The sequence below is a fragment of the Scyliorhinus canicula genome, chromosome 1 (genome assembly GCF_902713615.1).
Source record: "Scyliorhinus canicula chromosome 1, sScyCan1.1, whole genome shotgun sequence".
Classification (NCBI taxonomy): domain Eukaryota; kingdom Metazoa; phylum Chordata; class Chondrichthyes; order Carcharhiniformes; family Scyliorhinidae; genus Scyliorhinus; species Scyliorhinus canicula.
The window spans coordinates 38,419,873-38,440,987 of NC_052146.1; the positions used below are offsets into that span (position 1 = coordinate 38,419,873).

Below are 21,115 nucleotides of genomic sequence, written 5' to 3' on the forward strand. Positions count from 1 at the left end.
AACATATTGCTTGACCAGGAGCCACTGTAGATCAGTGAGCTGATAGGGGAATCAGACTTGCTTTATTGTTGTTCAAATACTTTGACTGCATTTACACATTTTCCCTCATGGGAGACCAGGGGCGGTATTCTCCCCGATCCGGCGGCGCGGGGGGTCCCGGCATAGCGGAGTGGCGCCAACCACTCCGGCATCGGGCCTCCCCAAATGTGCGGAATTCTCCGCATCTTTAGGGGCTAGGCCCGCGCCGGAGTGGCTTCCGCTCCGCCGACTGGCGCCAACGGCCTTTGGCGCCACGCCGACCGGTGTCGGGGCTGGCCGAAAGCCCTTCGCCGGTCGGCGTGAGTCCGTGCATGCGCCGGAGCGTCAGCGGCTGCTGACGTCACCACCGGCGCATGCGCGGTGGAGGGGGTCTCTTCCGCCTCCGCCATGGTGGAGGCCGTCGCGACGGCGGAAGAAAGATAGTGCCCCCACGACACAGGCCCGCCCACCGATCGGTGGGCCCCGATCACGGGCCAGGCCACCGTGGGGGCACACCCCCAGGGTCCGATCGCCCTGCGCCCCTCCCAGGACCCCGGGGCCTGCTCCCGCCAGCACTTGAGGTGGTTTAATGCACGTCGGCGGGAGAGGCCTGACAGCGGTGGGACTTCGGCCTGCGTGGGGCCCGCTGACCGGTGGGGCGCGATTCCCTGCGGGGGTCGGAGAATTCCGCCCCAGATCAGTCAACCATTATAATGGGTTGGATTTTTAATTCTGGGGTCGAGACCATGTTGTTCGGTGAATATTTGGATCCCAACCTTGTATCAAGTCCAGTCTGAAAACTGACCCGATTTTTTTATGAACTGGTCCAGTCGTGGCCAGGGAGTGCACTTGTCATGGGACTGTCCCTTTAAGAAATGATGTTGGCTTATCACATGGCTTCAGTGATGTCATTTTGTGGGTGGAGCTGAGCTGTGGCTGTGAGGTTTCACTTTCTCTTTTGTTTTGACTGGTTGGGAATACAGACAGAGAAAAGAAGTGTTTTGGCCTGTCTCTCTCTCTATTTTAATTTTAAAGAGTTGTTCCAGGAAAAAAACAATTGATTATAGCTACCTGCTTTGATAATTTAAAAAATATGGTTTGCTTACCGGAAGGGTTTAAACCTGCTCATGAGAGGGAGTCAGAATCTCAGGAAAAGCCAGTCTTATTCAAATGAGAATGCAGAGTTCTGGGCCACGCCCTTGAAAAGGGGGTTTTGGTTTATGGGTTTTAGTTTTGAATTGGAACAGTTAAGGAGGATTGTGCTCATCCTAACCAAATTCAACATAAAGGTTGTCGGTCAAGTGGACATCATAATATACTTTGGAGTTTCTAACTCCTGACCCATAACACACTCAATGCCAAATTAATGATGGCGGGTGAGCTCCCAAGGCTGAAAGGCTAATAGGGGGTCCTCTGGGCTCTGAGGGACTGGCAACACTGTCATCAGCGATAAGGGGCAGGATTCTCCGACCACCCGCTGGGTCGGAGAATCCCCGGGGGGTGGCGTGAATCCTGCCCCTCCACTCTGACGCCGGCTGCCGTATTCTCCGGCGCCAGTCTTCGGGCGGGGGCGGGGATCACGCCGCGCCAGTCGGGGGCCATTGGCAGCGGCTCCCCCGGCAATTCTCAAGGCCCCGATGGGCCGGGCGGCCGGAGGTTTCTGGCCAGCCCGCCAGCGTGGATTGGACATGGTCCCACACGGCGGGACCTGGCAGGTACATTGGCTGGTGCAGTCCTCGCGGGGATGGGTGGGGGGGGGGGGGGGGGAGAGAAGAGTTGCGGGGGATCCGACCCCGTGGGGGGCCCACCTCCGGGCAGGCTGCAGCTGTGGCGATCCTGCATTCGCAGCTTGGGGGTGCTGGGGTGGAGTCGCAAAATGTAGAAGGACTGATCTATCTGGCCTACCATCATCCCTGGGCTGTGTTTCGACCTTGGCAAGGGGACTGGATAATTCCAGTTGGCACTGGCAGAACGGCCTGAATAGGCCCTTAATGATAACTATTCACTGCACTACAGGAAGGATTAAAGCCTACTTAACTATATCAAACAGTAGTTTCTAAAATATATATTTGGATAAGATCTGAATGTAGTAAATAAGAAATTGGTACATGTACCTGTCTGACATCTATTTTCCCTCTGCCCACTATTAGCCACTATTAGCTCCTTTGTAAGGAGCTTTCAAAGGAGCCTTGGCAACTTGCTGCACTGCATCTTGTGGGCAGTGTATGCTGCTGCCCTTTTGTGTCAGTGGTGGAGGGAGTGAGTGTTTAAGGAGATAGATGGGATGTCAATCTAGTGGGCTGCTTTGTCCTGGGATATTTCGAGTTTCTTGAGTATTGTTGGAGCTGCACTTATCCAGGAGAGTATTAAGTCACACTCCTGACTGACTTAATATCTTGATGAGAAGTTATAATAACAATCTTTATTAGTGTCACAAGTAGGCTTACATTAACATTGCAATGGGGTTACTGTGAAAACGGGCGGCACAGTAACACAGTGGTTCGCACTGTTGCTTCACATCGCCAGGGACCTCAGTTTGATTCCCAGCTTGGGTCACTGTCCATGCGGAGTCTGCACGTTCTACCCGTGTCTGCGTGGGTTTCCTCTGGGTGCTGCAGTTTCCTCCCACAAGTCCCAAAAGACATGCTTGTTAGGTTTGGATTGGATTGGATTTGTTTATTGTCACGTGTACCGAGGTACAGTGAAAAGTATTTTTCTGCGAGCAGCTCAACAGGTCATTAAGTACATGGAAGAAAAGGGAATAAAAGAAAATACATAATAGGGCAACACAAGGTATACAATGTAACTACATAAGCACCGGCATCAGATGAAGCATACAGGGTGTAGTGATAATGAGGTCAGTCCATAAGAGGGTCATTTAGGAGTCTGGTGACAGTGGGGAAGAAGCTGTTTTTGAGTCTGTTAGTGCGTGTTCTCAGACTTTTGTATCTCCTGCCCAATGGAAGAGGTTGGAAGAGTGAGTAAGCCGGGTGGGAAGGGTCTTTGATTATGCTGCCCGCTTTCCCCAGGCAGCGAGAGGTGTAGATGGAGTCAATGGATGGGAGGCAGGTTCGTGTGATGGACTGGGCGGTGTTCACGACTCTCTGGAGTCTGGGCCGAGCAGTTGCCATACCAGATAGGATGCTTTCTATGGTGCATCTGTACAAGTTGGTAAGTTGTTAGGTGAATTGGAAATTGTGAATTCTCTGTGTACCCGAACAGGTTCCGGAGTGTGGCGACTAGGGGATTTTCACAGTAAATTCATTGCAGTGTTAATGTAAGCCTACTTGTGACAATAATAAAGACTATTAGATAAAGTAGAGGCAGTAAGATCCAAGTGCCAGCTGAGGTATATCCCTTGTGTTAAATGTTTCTTACCCCAAGGTTCCAGCAAAAATGCTGTTTTAGACTTAGTCTCACCTTAAAACACAGCCGGGGAAGAGCATCTCATATTCAGACTGAAAAGTGGAACCCCTGTTGACAGTGATTGTGTTTTCATATTGTTGTTTAATGGACTCAAGGATGTAATATGACTTTGGTACATCACCACCAAAGTTAATCTAAGAAAAAAGAAAATGAGAGTTTTTAATAGGAAGGCAACTCTAAGATCTGGAATACATTTTGCTATTTCATAAAGAGGCTTTGAAGTTGATGCACAATCAATGGACACGAAAACGAAGGAATAGTCCTAAGCAAAGGCTTTAATCAGCAAGAAGTGTGCCCAGCAGCAGGAGTACAGAAATGACCTGGCTGCTGGGGAACACGGGTTCTTATACCCGCCTCGTAGGCGGAGCTATCTTCCTCTCGACCAATGAGAATACAGAGGACACGATACTTGGTACCAATGGCAGCTCACACTCCCAGGTACCGTAATACCCTTAGTCATACTACCACAGAAGTGAACAGGTATTATTGCTAGGTTGTACTTTATTGTTGAATAATTATCCAGGCAATGAAGATGGTGAAGCAATGCCAGAGCAATAGCCTGAATTTTACAGTCAGCAGTGAAAGGATGTGATTACGACTGTCCTCCAAAACAAGCTTCCCACAAAGACTTAGCAATCTCTGTGGAGATCTTTCCCAATGTTAATTAGAATAAGGTGCCAAGAAAAGGGAATCTCTTGGCGTCCGGCATCATTAAAGCATGGTATGCAGCCAATTACATAGAATTTACAGTGCAGAAGCAGGCCATTCGGCCCATCGAGTCTGCACTGGCTCTTGGAAAGAGCATCCTACCCAAGGTCAACACCTCCACCCTATCCCCTTAACCCAGTAACCCCACCCAACACTAAGGGCAATTTTGGACACTAAAGACAATTTAGCATGGCCAATCCACCTAACCTGCACATCGTTGGACTGTGGGAGGAAACCGGAGTACCCGGAGGAAACCCACGCACGCACGGGGAGGATGTGCAGACTCCGCACAGACTGTGACCCAAGCCGGAATCGAACCTGGGACCCTGGAGCTGTGAAGCGATTGTGCTATCCACAATGCTACCGTGCTGCCCTGTTATTGTATTGAAGAATTCTCACAGGCAGCAAACCAGGGATAAAATACATCGATTACGCTTCATAAATTTTACAGAGAGGAAAATAAAGTTGGGCATACACACAAGAGTCAGGAATAACATTTAAAATTTTTTTTTTAGAGTATCCAATTAATTTTTTCCAATTAAGGGGCAATTTAGCGTGTCCAATCCACCGAGCCTGCATATCTTTGGGTTGTGGGGGCGAAACCCACGCAAACACGGGGAGAATGTGCAAACTCCAGACGTACAGAGACCCAGAGCTGGGATCGAACCTGGGACCTCGGCGCCATTAGGCAACAGTGCTAACCCCTGCGCCACCGTGCAAGAGGCAGGAATATCATAAACGTTCATGAAATAGAACTTCTAGTATCCGGACAAAAAATGAGAATGATCACAATGGGGAAAGTTGACATTCCATAAATATAAAAATTAGTTTTAGTGGCAGAGGTACACTTCAGCAGTAGCTACGATGGAGTAGCCCATTAACATCCTAGTTACATTTCATGAACAAGGTGGGATCTTAATAGTGATATCACAATGTGAAAGAGAAAGTTCTTGTCACTTCAGTGATTTGAAGAAGGTCATCATCTGCGGGGACATCGACAGTTTACCCTCTGGAGGAGCAGGAAATCACTGACAGCAGCTTCTCCATTTCAACGTTTAACTGCAACATGTGCAGATGCCAGACTTTGCTGTCAGTTTCAGAGTAGTAAAGCTGGGAAAACGCTAACAGTTTCACCATCATTTCAGCTACGGAATCCAGAACTCTGCCACTCGGTCCAACTCAATTAAAGGCACGGGGCAAATGTTCTTTTCAACAGGTCACACAGGAACAGTTCTACATCAAGTTGACTAAAATCAATAACCAATCAAACAACAACAGCAACCTATATTTATATCGCACCCTAAACATAATAAAACATCCCAAGGCCATGTCACAGGCGCTTGAGAAAACAAAGCATGATACCGAAACACTTAACACTTCAGGAGTTATTCGTCAGATGAGCAAAAGCATGATCGAGAAGTGCCTTAAAGGAGGGAAGTGAGATACAGTCAGGAAGTGTTGGGAGGGAATTCCAGAACTTTGGGCGCAGGCAACCGAAGACTGCCAATTGTACTGTGATTAGAATTAGAAAATCACAGTGGGCGCGTGGCACAGTGGTCAGCATTGCTGCCTACGGCGCTGAGGACCCGGGTTCGAATCCCAGCCCCGGGTCACTGTCCGTGTGAAGTTTGCACATTCTCCCCGTGCCTGCGTGGGTTTCACCCCCATAACTGAAGATGTGTAGGGTAGGTGGATTGGCCACAGTAAATTGCCCCTTTAATTGGGAAAAAAAATAATAGTTGGGTACTCCTAAATTAATTTTTTTTTAATTAAAAAAAAAGAATGAGAAAGTCACAAGAGGTCAGAATTGGGAAAGCACAGATAGCTGTGGGGTTAAAGGAAATTACAGAGATGCCGAAGAACAAGGTCACGGAGGGATTTCAAAACACAAATGAGAATTTTAAAATCAGGACATTGCTTGACCGGGAGCCAATTGAGTTCAGAGAGCACGGTGAGTGATAAGGGGAACAGGACATGCTGTGACTGAAGACATGGGCAGCAGAGTTTTGAATGACCTTAAGTTTATGGAGGGTGAAATATGGAAGCACAACCAGCAGTGCTTTGGAATAATCGAGACTGGAGAAAACAAAAAACCTTTGACTCCAAAAGTGAACATTGCTACCACATGGACTAAAATTGCTGGGTTTACTCATTTTAGCAAAACATTAAGATCAAACTTACTTATCAATAATACCTAGAAGGAATTAATAATTAATTTGTTTTAAGTCCCTGACCATACCAAACGCCCTCGCCGCTGCCTGCTTCCTTAGCTAGTGGGCCGGCGAAGGATCAGGAGGGGGTGAATGGGACATTTGAGGCCTTCTACAGGAGGCTCCATGAGTCGGAGCCCCCGACGGGGGAAGAGGGGTTTCTGGATGGGTCGGAGTTCCCCAAGGTGGCGGGGGAGAGGGTGCAGGGGCTGGGGGCCCCGACTGGGCTGAGGGAGGTGACGGATATCATGGGTGCGAAGCAGGCAGGGAAGGCCCGGAAAGGTCCCCAGTAGAGTTTTATAAGAGGTTTGGTATGGATTTGGGACCCCTGCTGGTGAGGATGTACAATGAGGCGAGGGAGAGGGGGGAGTATCCACCCCACATTGTCGCAGGCCTCCATCTCCCTGATGTTAAAGAAAGATAAGGAGCAGTGGGGTCGTAACGACCAATATCACTGCTGAACATTGATGCAAAGAAATTGGTGAAGGTGCTCGCCTCACGAATTGAGGACTGTGTGCCGGGGCTGATAAGGGAGTACCAGACGGGATTTGTGAAGGAAAGGCAGTTGTTGGCAGATATGCAGAGGCTATTTATTGTAATTATGATGCCCTTGAGGGGGCAGGAAGTGGAGGTAGTGGTGGAGAAGGCTTTTGATTGGGTGGCAAAGGCCTTCTGGAGGTTCTGGGGTGGTTTGGATTTGGGCAGAGTATTGTGGACTGGCTCTGGTTGTTGTACAAGTGTTTTGTGGCGAGTGTTTTGACAAACCGGATGCATTTTGGGTACTTTGGATTATACCGAGGGACGAAACAGGGGTGCCCATTTTCCCTGTTGCTTTTTGCCTTTGCGATAGAGCCATTGGCAATGGCGTTTTGGAAGTCACCAAATTGGTAAGGGATTGAGCGGGGGGGGGGGGGGGGGGGGGGGGGGGGGGGGGAATGGAGGGGTGCTGAGCTATACGTAGATGATTTGTTATCTCGGACCAGTGGCAGCATTGGAGGGATTATGGAGATTTTGGGGGAATTTGGTTGGTTTTCGGGGTATAAATTGAACATGGGAAAGAGTGAGGTGTTCCCGATCAATGCTAGAGGGGAAGAGAGGAGGTTAGGGGAGTTGCTGTTCAGGGTGGTGGAGAGGGAGTTTTAGGTATTTAGGAATCCAGCTGGGATTCAAGGGGATCAGAGGTTATGGGGAGAAGGCAGGAGAATGGCAGAGCAGACTCAAAGGGCCAAGTGGCCTAATTCTGCTCCTATGTCTTATGGCCTTATGGTGTGGGGTTGGGCTCAGCTATACAAATTGAACTTGGCTCGATTGCTGATGGGAATGAAGGCGGAGTTTAAGAGGTGGGATGTGCTGCTGCTGTCACTGGCTGGGCGGGTGCAGACGGTAAAAATGACGGTGCTGCCCAGGATTCTGTTCTTGTTCCGAACCTCCCCATCTTTGGCCCCAAGTCCTTTTTCAAGAAGGTTATCAGGATAATTTCAGAGTTTGTTTGAATGGGGAAGACCCCGCAGGTGAGGCAGGTGTTCTTGGAGAAGGGCGAGGTGGGGTGCTGGTGTTACCAAATCTGATTAAGTACCATTGGGCGATACTTAGGGAGTCCGGGAGTAATTGTTTTGTTGATAATTTAGAGGCAGTTTCAACAGTACTTCGGAGTGGGGGCAGGTCACAGGAAATGCCGATTCGGGGGAACCATAGATTTGAGCCAGGGAAGTGGGATGGAAATATTCGGAGATGGGAGGAGAAAGGAATTAGGGCACTAAAAGATTTGTTTCTTGGGGGTAGTTTTGCGGGATTGGAGGAGCTGGGAGTGAAGTATGGGGTGGAGCAGGGGGAAATATTTAGATACATGCAGGTTCGAGACTTTGCCAGGAAGGAGATACAGAGCTCCCCAGTAGAGCCGGCTTCCACATTGCTGGAGGAGGTGTTGACGACAGGGGACTGGAGAAGGGGGTAGTATCGGCGGTTTACGGGGCTATTTTGGAGAAGGGCAGGCGCTGCTAGAAGGGATCATGGCAAAATGGGGGGATTCTGGTGTGAGGTGCTACGGAGGCGGAACGCCTCCACCTCGTGTGCGAGGATGGGGCTGATAAGAACTGAAGGGGGTGTATAGAGCGCACCTTACAAGGGCGAGGATGAGCTGGCTCTTTGAGGGGGTTGGAAGATGTGTGTGAACGTTGCCGGGGGGTGGGCAACCACGTTCATATGTTTTGGTCGTGTCCAAAGCTGGAGGATTGCTGGAAGGAGGTTTTTAGGGTAATCTATAAAATGGCGCAAGTGAAACTAGACCTGGGCCCTTGGGAGGCCATATTCGGGATGTCGGACCAGCCAGGGTTGGAAACGGGTGGGGAGGCAGATGTTGTAGCCTTCGCCTCGTTGATCGCCCGTAGGCGGATCCTGTTAGGGTGGAGATCAACCTCTCCACCCTGTGCCCTGGCGTGGCGGGGGGACATCTTGACGCTTGAAAAGATCAAATTTGAACTGAGGGGAAAGATGGAGGGGTTCTATCATTCATGGGCTTTATTCATTATGCACTTTTGAGAATTGGACCACATCGAACATTGGGGGGCTGGGAGGGTTGGGGGGAGGGGGACTGTATGTGTTAATGGTGACTATGGGTGATTCCTGATTCCTTTTTGTCATTTGTTTATGTTAACATGCGGGCCAATGTCTGGGGTTTGGTGGGAGGATGAAATTGGTGTTATTGATATGGGGATTGACATTGCATTCATTACTGATTATTGTTTATTGTTGGGTGTAAATTTGGGAGAAAATGTGGAAAAGGAGAATAAAAAATTGTTTTAAAAAAAAACTACTATTCGGTGGCAAATATTGCGATGGTGAGGAAGTGGGCTGTAAGGAGAGGTTAGGGGGGTAGATGGAGGCGGCATCGTGTTTGAGGGCTCTGTTGTTGGCACCTCTTTCGTTCTCGCCGGTTAGGTACTCTGTCAGCTCAGTGGGGGTGTTGGCGTTCAGGGTGTGGGGTCAGAGCGGGCATCATTTTGGGTGGAGGGCATGTCGTTGTGGGCGCCGATATGCAACAACTATAGGTTTGTGCCGACGGGCTCAATGTGAGGTCCACAGAGTGGCGGCAGGTCAGGGATCGAGTATTTCAGAGACTTGTTTATAAGGGGCAATTTGGCAGAGTTGGAGCAATTGTATGGGTTGCCCAATGGGAATGGCTTTAGGTACCTGCAGGTGAGGAATTTTGTGAGGAGGGAGGTGCCGTCCTTCCCGGGGCTGCCACCTCCAGTGTTTCAGGATAAGCTGTTGTCGGAGGACAAAGGAGGGGAGGGAGGGTGTCAGATATATATAATAAATTGATGGAAAGGGAGGGTGCTCCAGCAGAGGCTGAATGTATCCTTGCCGTGTGTGAGATTAAGTCTCATCCAGTTTAAAATGGTGCATAGGACTCGCAGGATGGGGCAAGGATGAGCAGCTTCTTTGTGGGGGTGGAAGACAGGTGTGGGTGGTGCGCGGGGGGCCCACGAATCACATCCACATGTTCTGAGCGTGTGCAAGACTGACTGGGTTCTGGCAGGGATTCCCGGATGTTTTGCCTGAGGTTCTGGGTGTGGACGTAGCCCCCAGTCTGCAGGTGGCGATATTTGGGGTGTCGGAAGACCCAGGGGGGAGAGAGGCCGATGTGTTGGCCTTTGCCTCCCTGGTAGCCAGAGATGGATTCTGTTATGTTGCGGGACTCGGAGCCGGCGAAAGCGGGGGTCTGGGTGAGCGACCTGGCAGAATTCCTGAGGTTGGAGAAGGTTAAGTTCGCTTTGCGGGAGCCGGCAGAGGGATTAATCCGGAGGTGGAAACCATTCATCGATTCTTCAGGGAGGATGGAGGGGTCAGCAAGATGGGGGTAAAAATGGGGAAGGTGGGATTTGGTGGGGTGTTGGTATCAGGGGAGGTTGGGGATTCGTGGTTGTTTAGATTGATGTGTTGTTCTTCCGATATTTAGTAAAAAGCATTGAATAAAAATATACAGCTGGATTCTCTGGTCCTGAGACTAAGTGTTGACGCCGGGGCAGGATTCATGGACTTCCATGACAGCAAAACTGGCAGCCACTGGACCCATTCAGTGACTGGCAAAAGGTTAGCACCGGCACCACGTGGTACACAATCGATTCCAATAAGAAACGGTGAGGGATTCAACGTTGACACTCAGGAGGCTGACAAGCTGCATCCACATATACACACTTCATTCCCCACACAACCATCCCAGCCAGCAGGATGGCAGCAAGGACAGCAGCAGCACTCTTCATGGATGCCGAGCTGGAGAACTCCTGGACGCAGTGGAGGAGAGGCGGGCGACCCTGGCCCGGGAAGGAGGCTGCCAGCCGCCGCTGTTCGCCGTGCCTTGGTGCAGGTGGCACAGGTGGTCAACGTTCCCAGCAACACCGTCCGGACTGGCCTGCACTGCTGGAAGAAACCGTACGCCCTCCTCAGGGCGGCCAGGGTGAGTAGGCAGCACAACCCCTTCCAACCCATAAACCACCCCCCCCCCCCCCCAAAGGGCAGCAGGACCCCCACCCCGCACCACATACTGGATGCCATGGCCGGGTGCCCTGGCCACTGAAGTCACCAGCTACCCACCCCCTGGGCTGCATGCGTCGGTCGGCCTGTCTAACGCTGTCGTTATCGGTTTTCCATCCACCCCCCGCCAGGAGAAGGCCGCCAATAACCACTGGGAGCAGGAAAAAACTGGAGGTGGATTGCCGGACTTCGGCCATTTACTGTGGCTGAGCAGAGGGCCCTGGACATGGTCGGTGGCCCAGAGGAAAGGGAAGTTGCCGGGGTGGAGTTCAGCCGCAGGTGAGGAGTTGAGACCCCACTAAGCAGCGGTTTCCCATGCCACGTGTGTCAACCCCCTCCCAACAGCACCCCCCACACCACCCTCACCCCCCTCCCACACCACCCTCACCCCCTCCCAACAGCACCCCCACGCCACCCTCACCCCCACACCACCCTCACCCCCCTCCCTCACCACCTTCACCCCCTCCCAACAGCACCCCCACGCCACCCTCACCCCCCTCCCACAGCACCCCCACACCACCCCTCACCCCCCTCCCACACCACCCTCACCCCCCTCCCACACAACCCTCACCCCCTCCCAACAGCATCTCCACGCCACCCTTGCCATCACACCACCCTCACCCCTCACACCATCACAGCCCTCACACCATCACAGCCCTCACATCACCACAGCCCTCACACCCATCCTCACCCCCCCTCCCACAGCACCCCCACACCACCCTCACCCCCCTCCCACACCACCCTCACCCCCTCCCAAAGCACCCCCACACCACCTCACCCCCCTCCCTCACCCCCTCCCACAGCACCCCCACACCACCCTCACCCCCCTCCCACACCACCCTCACCCTCTCCCACAGCACCCCCACACCACCCTCACCCCCACACCACCTCACCCCCCACACCATCACAGCCCTCACACCCATCTTCACCCCCCTCCCACAGCAGCCCCCCCCCTCCCCCCCCCCCCCCCGCCCCGCCCCACAGTCTAATCATGTGTCTTGTCTTGTGTCTTGCAGGACCTGCTGGTGATTGGGGGTTGGGGGGGGGGGGGGGCGCACCTGGTGTTCCCAGCCCCAGCCAGTGCCACAGCAGGAGGTCCCCCCCCCCCCCCCCCCCCCCCCCCCCCACGATGTGCTGACCAGTGATGAGGACAGAGCACAAACGGGAGTCCGAGACCCAAGACCCAGGACACCCCGGAGCACAAGTCCAGGGATGACACCGATTTTCCGTCACAGTTGTCTCCAACACTTTCCACCATCCCAGAGACACTCCTGTTGGTTGGGCACTTTTGTGAAGAGGCTCTTGGGACACTATCTGGGGCTCTCCATACAGCTGATCCGGTACATCAGGTGGAGGAAAGAGCTCCCAATGAGGGCGGATTGTTGGAGGGCAGGCCGACCCCAGGGACTTGCTGCCATCCAGACAGGTTTCGGGCTTCTGGAATGGATAGTCCCATCGATTGTGGAGATGCAGTCGCAAAGCCAGGGACTACATGAGGGGTTGTTGGCGAGCATTCAGCAGCTGCAGGTGCAGGAGCAGGAGGTGGTGCCGACCATGCGTGCCACCCAGGCCAACGGCACACGGGTGGCGTCCACAGTGGAGACATTGGGGGGCGAGGGTTTTGGTTGTGGATCAGCATGTCCGAGGCCCAGGGCATTGTGAAGGCGCTGACCAAGGCCCAGGACAGGGCTACCCTATCACAGGAAGCCATGTGCCATAGCAACCTGGACATAGCAGCAGTACTCCTGAGTGTGGCCCAGTCACAGCGGGCCATGGCTGGGAATGTCGGCGGCATTGCCCAGGCACTGGCTGACGTCGCGCCGTCACAGAGGGAGGTGGCACAGTCACTGGCTGATGTAACACAGACCCAGAAGGTGGTGGCACAGTTGCAATGGTGTCCATTCCCCCACCTTCTAGTCGGTGAACCTGGAGGTGGTCAGAACGTCCAGTGTGATTTGGCCCTGGTGCACATGTTGTGCGGCCTCCCATCCCTGCCTGGACCCCGTGTCCTGCCCATCCTCGCCTATCCCGCATCCTCCTGGTCGGAGGGGATCTGGCCTTCAGCCTCCTCCTCCAGCACATCGCCCCTCTGCTGCAAGATGTTGTGGAGGGATGCAGCAGACCACTACGATGCGGGCGACCCTCTCAGCGTCATTCTGGAGGGGCCCTCCAGAACGGTCCAGGCACCTGAACCACATCATCAGGATGCCGAAGCACCGCTCGATCACACCCTCGGTCGTTGCATGGGCTTCTTTGTGGTGGGTCTCGACATCGGTCTGTGGCCTCTGGATAGGCGTCATTAGCCACGACCGCAGTGGATAATCCCTGTCACCCAGGAGCCAACCCCCCAATCAGGGGGGCATCTCGAACATGTCAGGAATTGTCGAGTGTGCCAGCATAAAGGCATTGTGCACACTGCCTGTGTATCGGGCGCAGACGTGCATGATGCGTAGCTGATGGTCACATATAAGCTGCACGTTCATCGAGTGGAACCCCTTTCGGTTTGTATAGAGCTGATGCCCATAGGGGGACACACATCCCGTCGATCATCCCCTGGACCTGGGGTATCTCGGCAATGGTGGCAAACCCTGCTGCTGGCATCTTGGTGGGCTCAGTCTACATTGAAATGGATGCATTGTGCTGACTGGGCGTATAGGGCCTCCGTGACGGCACGGATGCACCTGTGCACCGAGCTCTGAGATACCCAGGACAGGACCCACTCAGCACCTGGAAGGACCCCGTGCCATAACGGTTCAGGGCCACCGTCACCTTGACAGCCACTGGAAGCAATGTCCTCCCCCCCCATACTCCCACAGTGCCACGTGCTCCATGATCAAACAGATATTTTGTATGGTTCTTCTGCTCAGCCGGAGCCTCCGGCAACATGCACGGTCCGGCAGGTCCTCGAATGACAGGCGCTGTTGGTACACATGAGGCTTCACACGGCGCCTCCTCGGCCTGTTGGGTAGCCGGCTCTCCATCCTGGCAGCCGCCACCTGTTCCTCTGGGGCATACTCCGCTGTTGCAGCTTCCTCCTCCTCGAGCAGCTCCAGGTCGTACAGCCACAGTGCATCCCCTAGGGCTGCGGCGACTAGCAAGGGGGCCACCATTGCTGGCTGTATTCCAACATCCACAGGGGGTGAAAGGCCGACATGTTAGCATGGTGCGTACCCCTGTGCCCAACCAGGTCCAATGGGCTACATGGTGGCTCCGTTTAGCACTGGGGACTCTGCTCCGCATATCCCCCCTCCTGGTCCCTGCACCCCAGGCCACGTCAGTGCCTGGCACCCTGAGGGCCTCTGGCCCTGACGCCCGTCTCTGCTGCCAGGGGTGCCATCGGCTGATGCTGCCCTTGCCAGGGGTATGCTGAAGGGCCCCCATTCGGTGCCCCCGTAGGACTACTGTGAGCCGTGTGATGCTCCGCTGGAAGGAGGCAGCCGGGGGTGGGGGCAGTGGTTTGGCGGAGGGTGGGGTGCGAGTATGGCAGAGGGTGGGGTGCAGGGGTGGTGAGGTGGAGGGTGGGGGCTGGGGTGGGGGCACCCAAAAGGCCAGTGTCATTCTGCAGAACTAGGGGCCAAGGCGTGTGGTCAGTGGGGAGCGCAGCAAGATGGCTGCCTTGCAGGCCGCGGCAATGGAGGTCTGTGTCGGCACACCTCCCCAGTCCTGTGGGGGTGGTCGCACCGACCACACGGCACATTCCCCCCTCCCCCACTAACCCTAACCCCACTCCCTGGCCCTGGCAGGCCCCTCTCCATTCACCTGAGGAAGGAGCTGCGCTCTGAAAGCTCGTGTTTGAAACAAACCTGTTGGACTTTAACCTGGTGTTGTAAGACTTCTTACTTTTTAAATGAGTTGAGGGTTTCTGCCTCCAGCCCAAAACCAGATTCCCACCGCTCTCAGGTGAAGAAATATTCCTCATGTCCCCTCTACCAATCATCTTAAACCTGTTTCTCCTGGTAATTGGCTCTCCAAAAGGGGAAAGAGGGCTGTCTACTCTATCTCGGCTTCTCATAATCATATACACCTCAATCAGGTCTCCCCTCAGTCTAGCCAATCTCTCCTCATAGCTGTAATTCTCAAGCCCTGATGCCATTCTTGTAAATCTCCTCTGCACCCCCTCCAGAGCCATTTGTCCTTCCTGTAAGGTGGTAACTGAAACTCTACACAAAACACCAGCTGTGGCCTGACCAGCATTTTATACAATTTCATCAGTACATCATTAATGGGCGGCACGCTAGCACAATGGTTAGTACTGCTGCCTCACAGCGCCAGGGACGCGGGTTCGATTCAGACTTTGGGGGACTGTCTGTTTGCACGTTCTCCCCGTGTGTGCGTGGGTTTCCTCCGGGTGCTCCGGTTTCCTCCCACAGTCCAAAGATGTGCAGGTTGGGTGGATCGGCCATGCTAAATTGCCTCTTTGTGTCCAAAGATTGGGTGGGGTTATGGGGATAGGACGGGAGATTGGGCCTAGGTCGATGCAGACTCGATGGGCTGAATGGCCTCCTTCTGCACTGCAGGGATTCTGTGATGATTTCAAAACATCCTGCTATTGTATTCAATGACTCATCCACTAAAGGAAAGCATTGCATAAGCTTTCTTTCCCACCTTATCCACCTGTCCTTTAGGGACCTGTGGACATGAACTCCATGACCTCCCACTTCCTCTACCTCTCCGGATATCCTCCCATTCATTGCGTATTCCCTAGCTTTGTTTGCCCTCACCAAATGCATTCCTCACATTTCTCTGGATTGAATTCCATTTCCTACTTTCCCGCCCACTTAACCAAACTATTTACAGAATTTCGGAGTCCACAGCTATGCTCTTCCCTATCAACCACACGGCAAATTTTTGTGTCATCTGTAAATTTCCCAATCATGCCTCCTACATTTAAATCCAAAACATGAATCTATACAACAAACACCAAGGGACCCAGCAATGAACCCTGTGGATAGCCACTGGAAACTGCTTTCCATTCGCAAAAACATCCATCAACCATTATCCGTTGTTTCCTGTCACTGAGCCAATTTTGGATCCCACCTGTCACCTTTCCCTGCATCACAGTCTGCCATGTGGGAATTTGTCAAATGCCGTACAAAAATCCATGGATTGCAATTTGATGACCTGCCTCATTCCACAAACCTCCCCTGTCCTGACGCATACTGCCACACTCATAGAACAGTACAGCACAGAACAGGCCCTTCGGCCCTCGATGTTGTGCCGAGCAATGATCACCCTACTTAAACCCACGTAACCCGTATACCCGTAACCCAACAATCCCCCCATTAACCTTACACTACGGGCAATTTGGCATGGCCAATCCACCTAACCCACACATCTTTGGACTGTGGGAGGAAACCGGTGCACCCGGAGGAAACCCACGCACACACGGGGAGGACGTGCAGACTCCACACAGACAGTGACCCAGCCGGGAATCGAACCTGGGACCCTGGAGCTGTGAAGCATTGATGCTAACCACCATGCTACCATGAGGCCACCATGCTACCGTGAGACTCATTTAAAAAAGAAAAAAAATTAGAGCACCCAATTCATTTTTTCCAATTAAGGGGCAATTTAGTGTGGCCAATTCATCTACCCTGCACATCTTTTGGGTTGTGGGGCTAAGACCCAATCAAACACGGGGAGAATGTGCAAGCTCCACACGGACAGTGACCCAGAGCCGGGATCGAACCTGGGACCTTGGCGCCATGAGGCAGCAGTGCTAACCACTGCGCCACTGTGCTGCCCATACTGCCACATTCCCATCCATGGAGAAGTCACACTGCAAACTTACAATGGAAACCTTTACTAAATTTGGTCTTGACACTGAAATGTAGTGTACTCAAACAATAGGAATATGGTAAAGGGGAGCCTACTATATAACCAAGGGGAGACCAAGATTTGGCGACTTCTTTGGGAACGTTGGAGTTTTAAACAAAGATGCAAAGTAATCAATTTTTAAAAATAAATTTATGAGTGCCCGATTATTTTTTTTTTCCCACTTAAGGGGCAATTTAGCGTAGCCAATCTACCTAGCCTGCACATCTTTGGGTTGTGGGGGTAAAACTCACACAAACACGGGGAGAATGTGCAAACTCCATACAGACAGTGATCTGGGGCCAGGATTGAATCCGGGTCCTCAGTGCCGTGAGGCAGCAGTGCTAACCACTGCGCTACCGTGCCTCCCAGATGCAAAGTAATCAAATGGTTCCTCAGTGACACCTGAGGCATGGATTTTTAAAAAAATATATAAATTTAGAGTACCCAATTCAATTTTTCCAATTAAGGGGCAATTCAGCATGGCCAATCTACCTACCCTGCACATCTTTGGATTGTGTGGGCGAAATCCACGCAAACATGGGGAGAATGCGCAAACTCCACACGGACAGTGACCCAGAGCCGGGATCGAACCCGCCGTGAGTCAACAGGGCTAACCCACTGCGCCACTGTGCTGCCCTGCCTGGATTTTATTGAAGGAACATTTGTCATTAGGTTCTGGAAGGACGGTGGTGTGGGTAATGTCTCTGACAATCTTTTGCTTTTGGTCAGTCCACAAAGAACCTCAACATGAACAGCGATATTTACCTTGCTCGTGCACTTCGGGTTTCCATCTGGATCTGCGAGAGTTCCACCATAATAAACAGGGAGCTGTTCCACATCAATATATTGCAACAGCACCTCCTTCCAATTACCTGAAAATCACCAACAAGGTAGGTTAAAGCCGGACAAAGGTGTTTGTAACAGGTCTGTGCAGAGAAAGTTAAGCTGGAGTCCTTTTCTTTTCATTGACATGAAATCGAAGGGTGCAGTTAGTAGTTCAGCCAACTGATATAGGTTCACATATCAGGAGACCATTCTTTCCAGGAGACAGCAGTGCACATGTCTATATCCCATTGTGGCAATAGATCATTTCCCAGAATTAAACATTCAAATGTTTCATTGTAGGAGATGAGTGTTCCTGATTTTTAAGCATAAATTTAGATCATGCAGAATTACAATTTTCTCTTGGGGCTCCAATGGTCTATGAGCGTCATGTAAATCAGAATTGGCAGGGGGATGGGAACCAGATTAGGAAATTAGAGGTCAGTAAAGAGGCAGCAACTAAAGCCAGTAAGGTACTAGATAATAAAGTCAATGTGACTAAGGGGAAGAGTAGACAGGGAAGAGATGATGTACGCAAAGGGACAGGTGGTCTGAGGTGCATTTGTTTTAATGTGAGAAGTGTAGCAGGTAAGGCAGATGAATTTAGGGCTTGGATTAGTACCTGGGAATATGATGTTATTGGTATGACTGAGACTTGGTTGATGGAAGGGTAAGACTGGCAACTAAATATCCCAGGGTATAGATGCTTCAGGAGGGATAGAGAGGGAGGTAGAAGGGGTGGAAGAGTTGCATTACTAGTCAAAGATGATATCACAGCTGTGATTAAGGAGGGAACGATGGAGGATTCGAGCACTGAGGCAATATGGATGGAGCCAAGAAATAGGAAGGGTGCAGTAACATTGTTGAGACTTTACTACAGGCCTCCCAAAAGCGAGTGTGAAGTAGAGGTACAAATATGTAGACAGATTATAGAACAATGTAGGAGCAATAGGGTGGTCGTGATGGGAGATTTTAACTTCCCCAACATTGAATGGGACACATGTAGTGTTGGAGGTGTAGATGGAGCAGAATTTGTAAGGAGCATCCAGGAGAGTTTTTTAGAGCAGTGTGTAAATAGTCCAACTCGGGAAGGGGCCATACTGGACCTGGTATTGGGAAATGATCCCGGCCAGGTGGTTGACGTTTCAGTCGGTGATTATTTGGGGAATAGCGATCACAATTCCGTAAGTTTTAGAATACTCATGGACAAAGACGAGAGTTGTCCTAAAGGAAGAGTGCTAAATTGGGGAAAGGCCAAGCATAACAAAATTCGGCAGGAGCTAGGGAATGTGGATTGGGAGCAGCTGTTTAAGGATAAATCCACATTTGAAATGTGGGAGTCTTTTAAGGAAAGGTTGATTAGAGTGCAGGACAGACATATCCCTGTGAAAATGAGAGATAGAAATGGTAAGATTAGGGAACCATGGATGACTGGTGGAATTATGAGACTAGCGAAGATGAAAAAGGAAGCATACATAAGATCGAGGCGACTCAAATCTGATGAAGCTTTGGAGGAATATCGGAAAAGTAGGACAAATCGCAAACGTGCAAGGAAGAGGGCTAAAAGGGGTCATGAAATATCTTTGGCTAACAGGGTTAAGGAAAATCCCAAAGCCTTTTATTCGTATATAAGGAGCAAGAGGGTAACTAGAGAAAGGATTGGCCCACTCAAAGACAAAAGAGGGAATTTATGCATGGAGTCAGAGGAAATGGGTGAGATTCTTAATGAGTACTTTGCATCGGTATTCACCAAGAAGAGGGACATGACGGATGTTGAGGTTAGGGATGGATGTTTAAATACTCTAGGTCATGTCGGCATAAGGAAGGGGGAGGTTTTGGGTATTCTAAAAGGCATTAAGGTGGACAAGTCCCCAGGACCGGATGGGATCTATCCCAGGTTACCGAGGGAAACAGGGCAGCACGGTGGCCTAGTGGTTAGCATAACCGCCTCACGGCGCTGAGGTCCCAGGTTCGATCCCGGCTCTGGGTCACTGTCCGTGTGGAGTTTGCACATTCTCCCCGTGTCTGCGTGGGTTTCGCCCCCACAACCCAAAAATGTGCAGAGTAGGTGGATTGGCCGCGCTAAATTGCCCCTTAATTGGAAAAAATAATTGGCTAATCTAAATTTATAAAAAAAAAAAAAAAAAAAAAAAAAAAAAAAAAAAAAAAAAAAAAAAAAAAAAAAAGGTTACCGAGGGAAATGAGGGACGAAATAGCTGGGGCCTTAAAAGATATCTTTGCAGCATCCTTGAGCACGGGTGAGGTCCCGGAGGACTAGAGAATTGCTAATGTTGTCCCTTTGTTTAAGAAGGGTAGCAGGGATAATCCAGGGAATTATAGACCTGTGAGCTTGACGTCAGTGGTAGGCAAACTGTTGGAGAAGATACTGAGGGATAGGATCTATTCACATTTGGAAGAAAATAGACTTATCAGTGATAGGCAGCATGGTTTTGTGCAGGGAAGGTCATGTCTTACAAACATAATAGAATTCTTTGAGGAAGCGACAAAGTTAATTGATGAGGGAAGGGCTGTAGATGTCATATACATGGACTTTAGTAAGGCGTTTGATAAAGTTTCCCTTGGCAGGTTGATGGAAAAAGTGAAGTCGTATGGGGTTCAGGGTGTACTAGCTAGATGGATAAAGAACTGGCTGGGCAACAGGAGACAAAGAGTAGTGGTGGAAGGGAGTGTCTCAAAATGGAGAAAGGTGACTAGTGGTGTTCCACAGGGATCCGTGCTCAGACCACTGTTGTTTGTGATATACATAAATGATCTGGATGAAGGTGTAGGTGGTCTGATGAGCAAGTTTACAGATGATACTAAGATTGGTGGAGTTGCAGATAGCGAGGAGGACTGTCAGAGAATACAGCAAAATATAGATAGATTGGAGAGTTGGGCAAAGAAACGGCAGATGGAGTTCAATCCAGACAAATGCGAGGTGATGCATTTTGGAAGATCTAATTCAAGAGCGGACTATATGGTCAATGGAAGAGTCCTGGGGAAAATTGATGTACAGAGAGATCTGGGAGTTCAGGTCCATTGTACCCTGAAGGTGGCAACGCAGGTCGATAGAGTGGTCAAGAAGGCATACAGCATGCTTGCCTTCATCGGACGGGGTATTGAGTACAAGAGTCGGCAGGTCATGTTACAGTTGTATAGGACTTTGGTTAGGCCACATTTGGAATACTGCGTGCAGTTCTGGTCACCACATTACCAGAAGGATGTGGATGCCTTGGAGAGGGTGCAGAGGAGGTTCACCAGGATGTTGCCAGTATGGAGGGTGCTAGCTATGAAGAAAGGTTGAGTAGATTAGGATTGTTTTCGTTGGAAAGACGGAGGTTGAGGGGGGACCTGATTGAGGTCTACAAAATTATGAGAGGTATGGACAGGGTGGATAGCAACAAGCTTTTTCCAAGAGTGGGGGTGTCAATTACAAGGGGTCACGATTTCAAAGTGAGAGGGGGAAAGTTTAAGGGAGATGTGTGTGGAAAGTTTTTTACTCAGAGGGTGGTGGGTGCCTGGAATGCTTTGCCAGCAGAGGTGGTAGAGGCGGGCACGATAGCATCATTTAAGATGCATCT

General features: G+C 51.2%; 1 protein-coding gene across 1 annotated transcript in view; it reads right to left on the reverse strand.

The window, feature by feature from the left end:
- The window catches only part of LOC119957181 (SEC14-like protein 2), a 122,701-nt gene that overhangs the window by 30,922 nt on the left and 70,664 nt on the right, over positions 1-21,115 (reverse strand). The window contains exons 9-10 of the mRNA XM_038785021.1: positions 17,478-17,584; positions 3,439-3,578 (exon numbers count right to left, since the gene is read on the reverse strand). Coding sequence (XP_038640949.1) covers positions 3,439-3,578; positions 17,478-17,584 — 247 coding nt within the window. The remainder of the gene's footprint in view (positions 1-3,438; positions 3,579-17,477; positions 17,585-21,115) is intronic.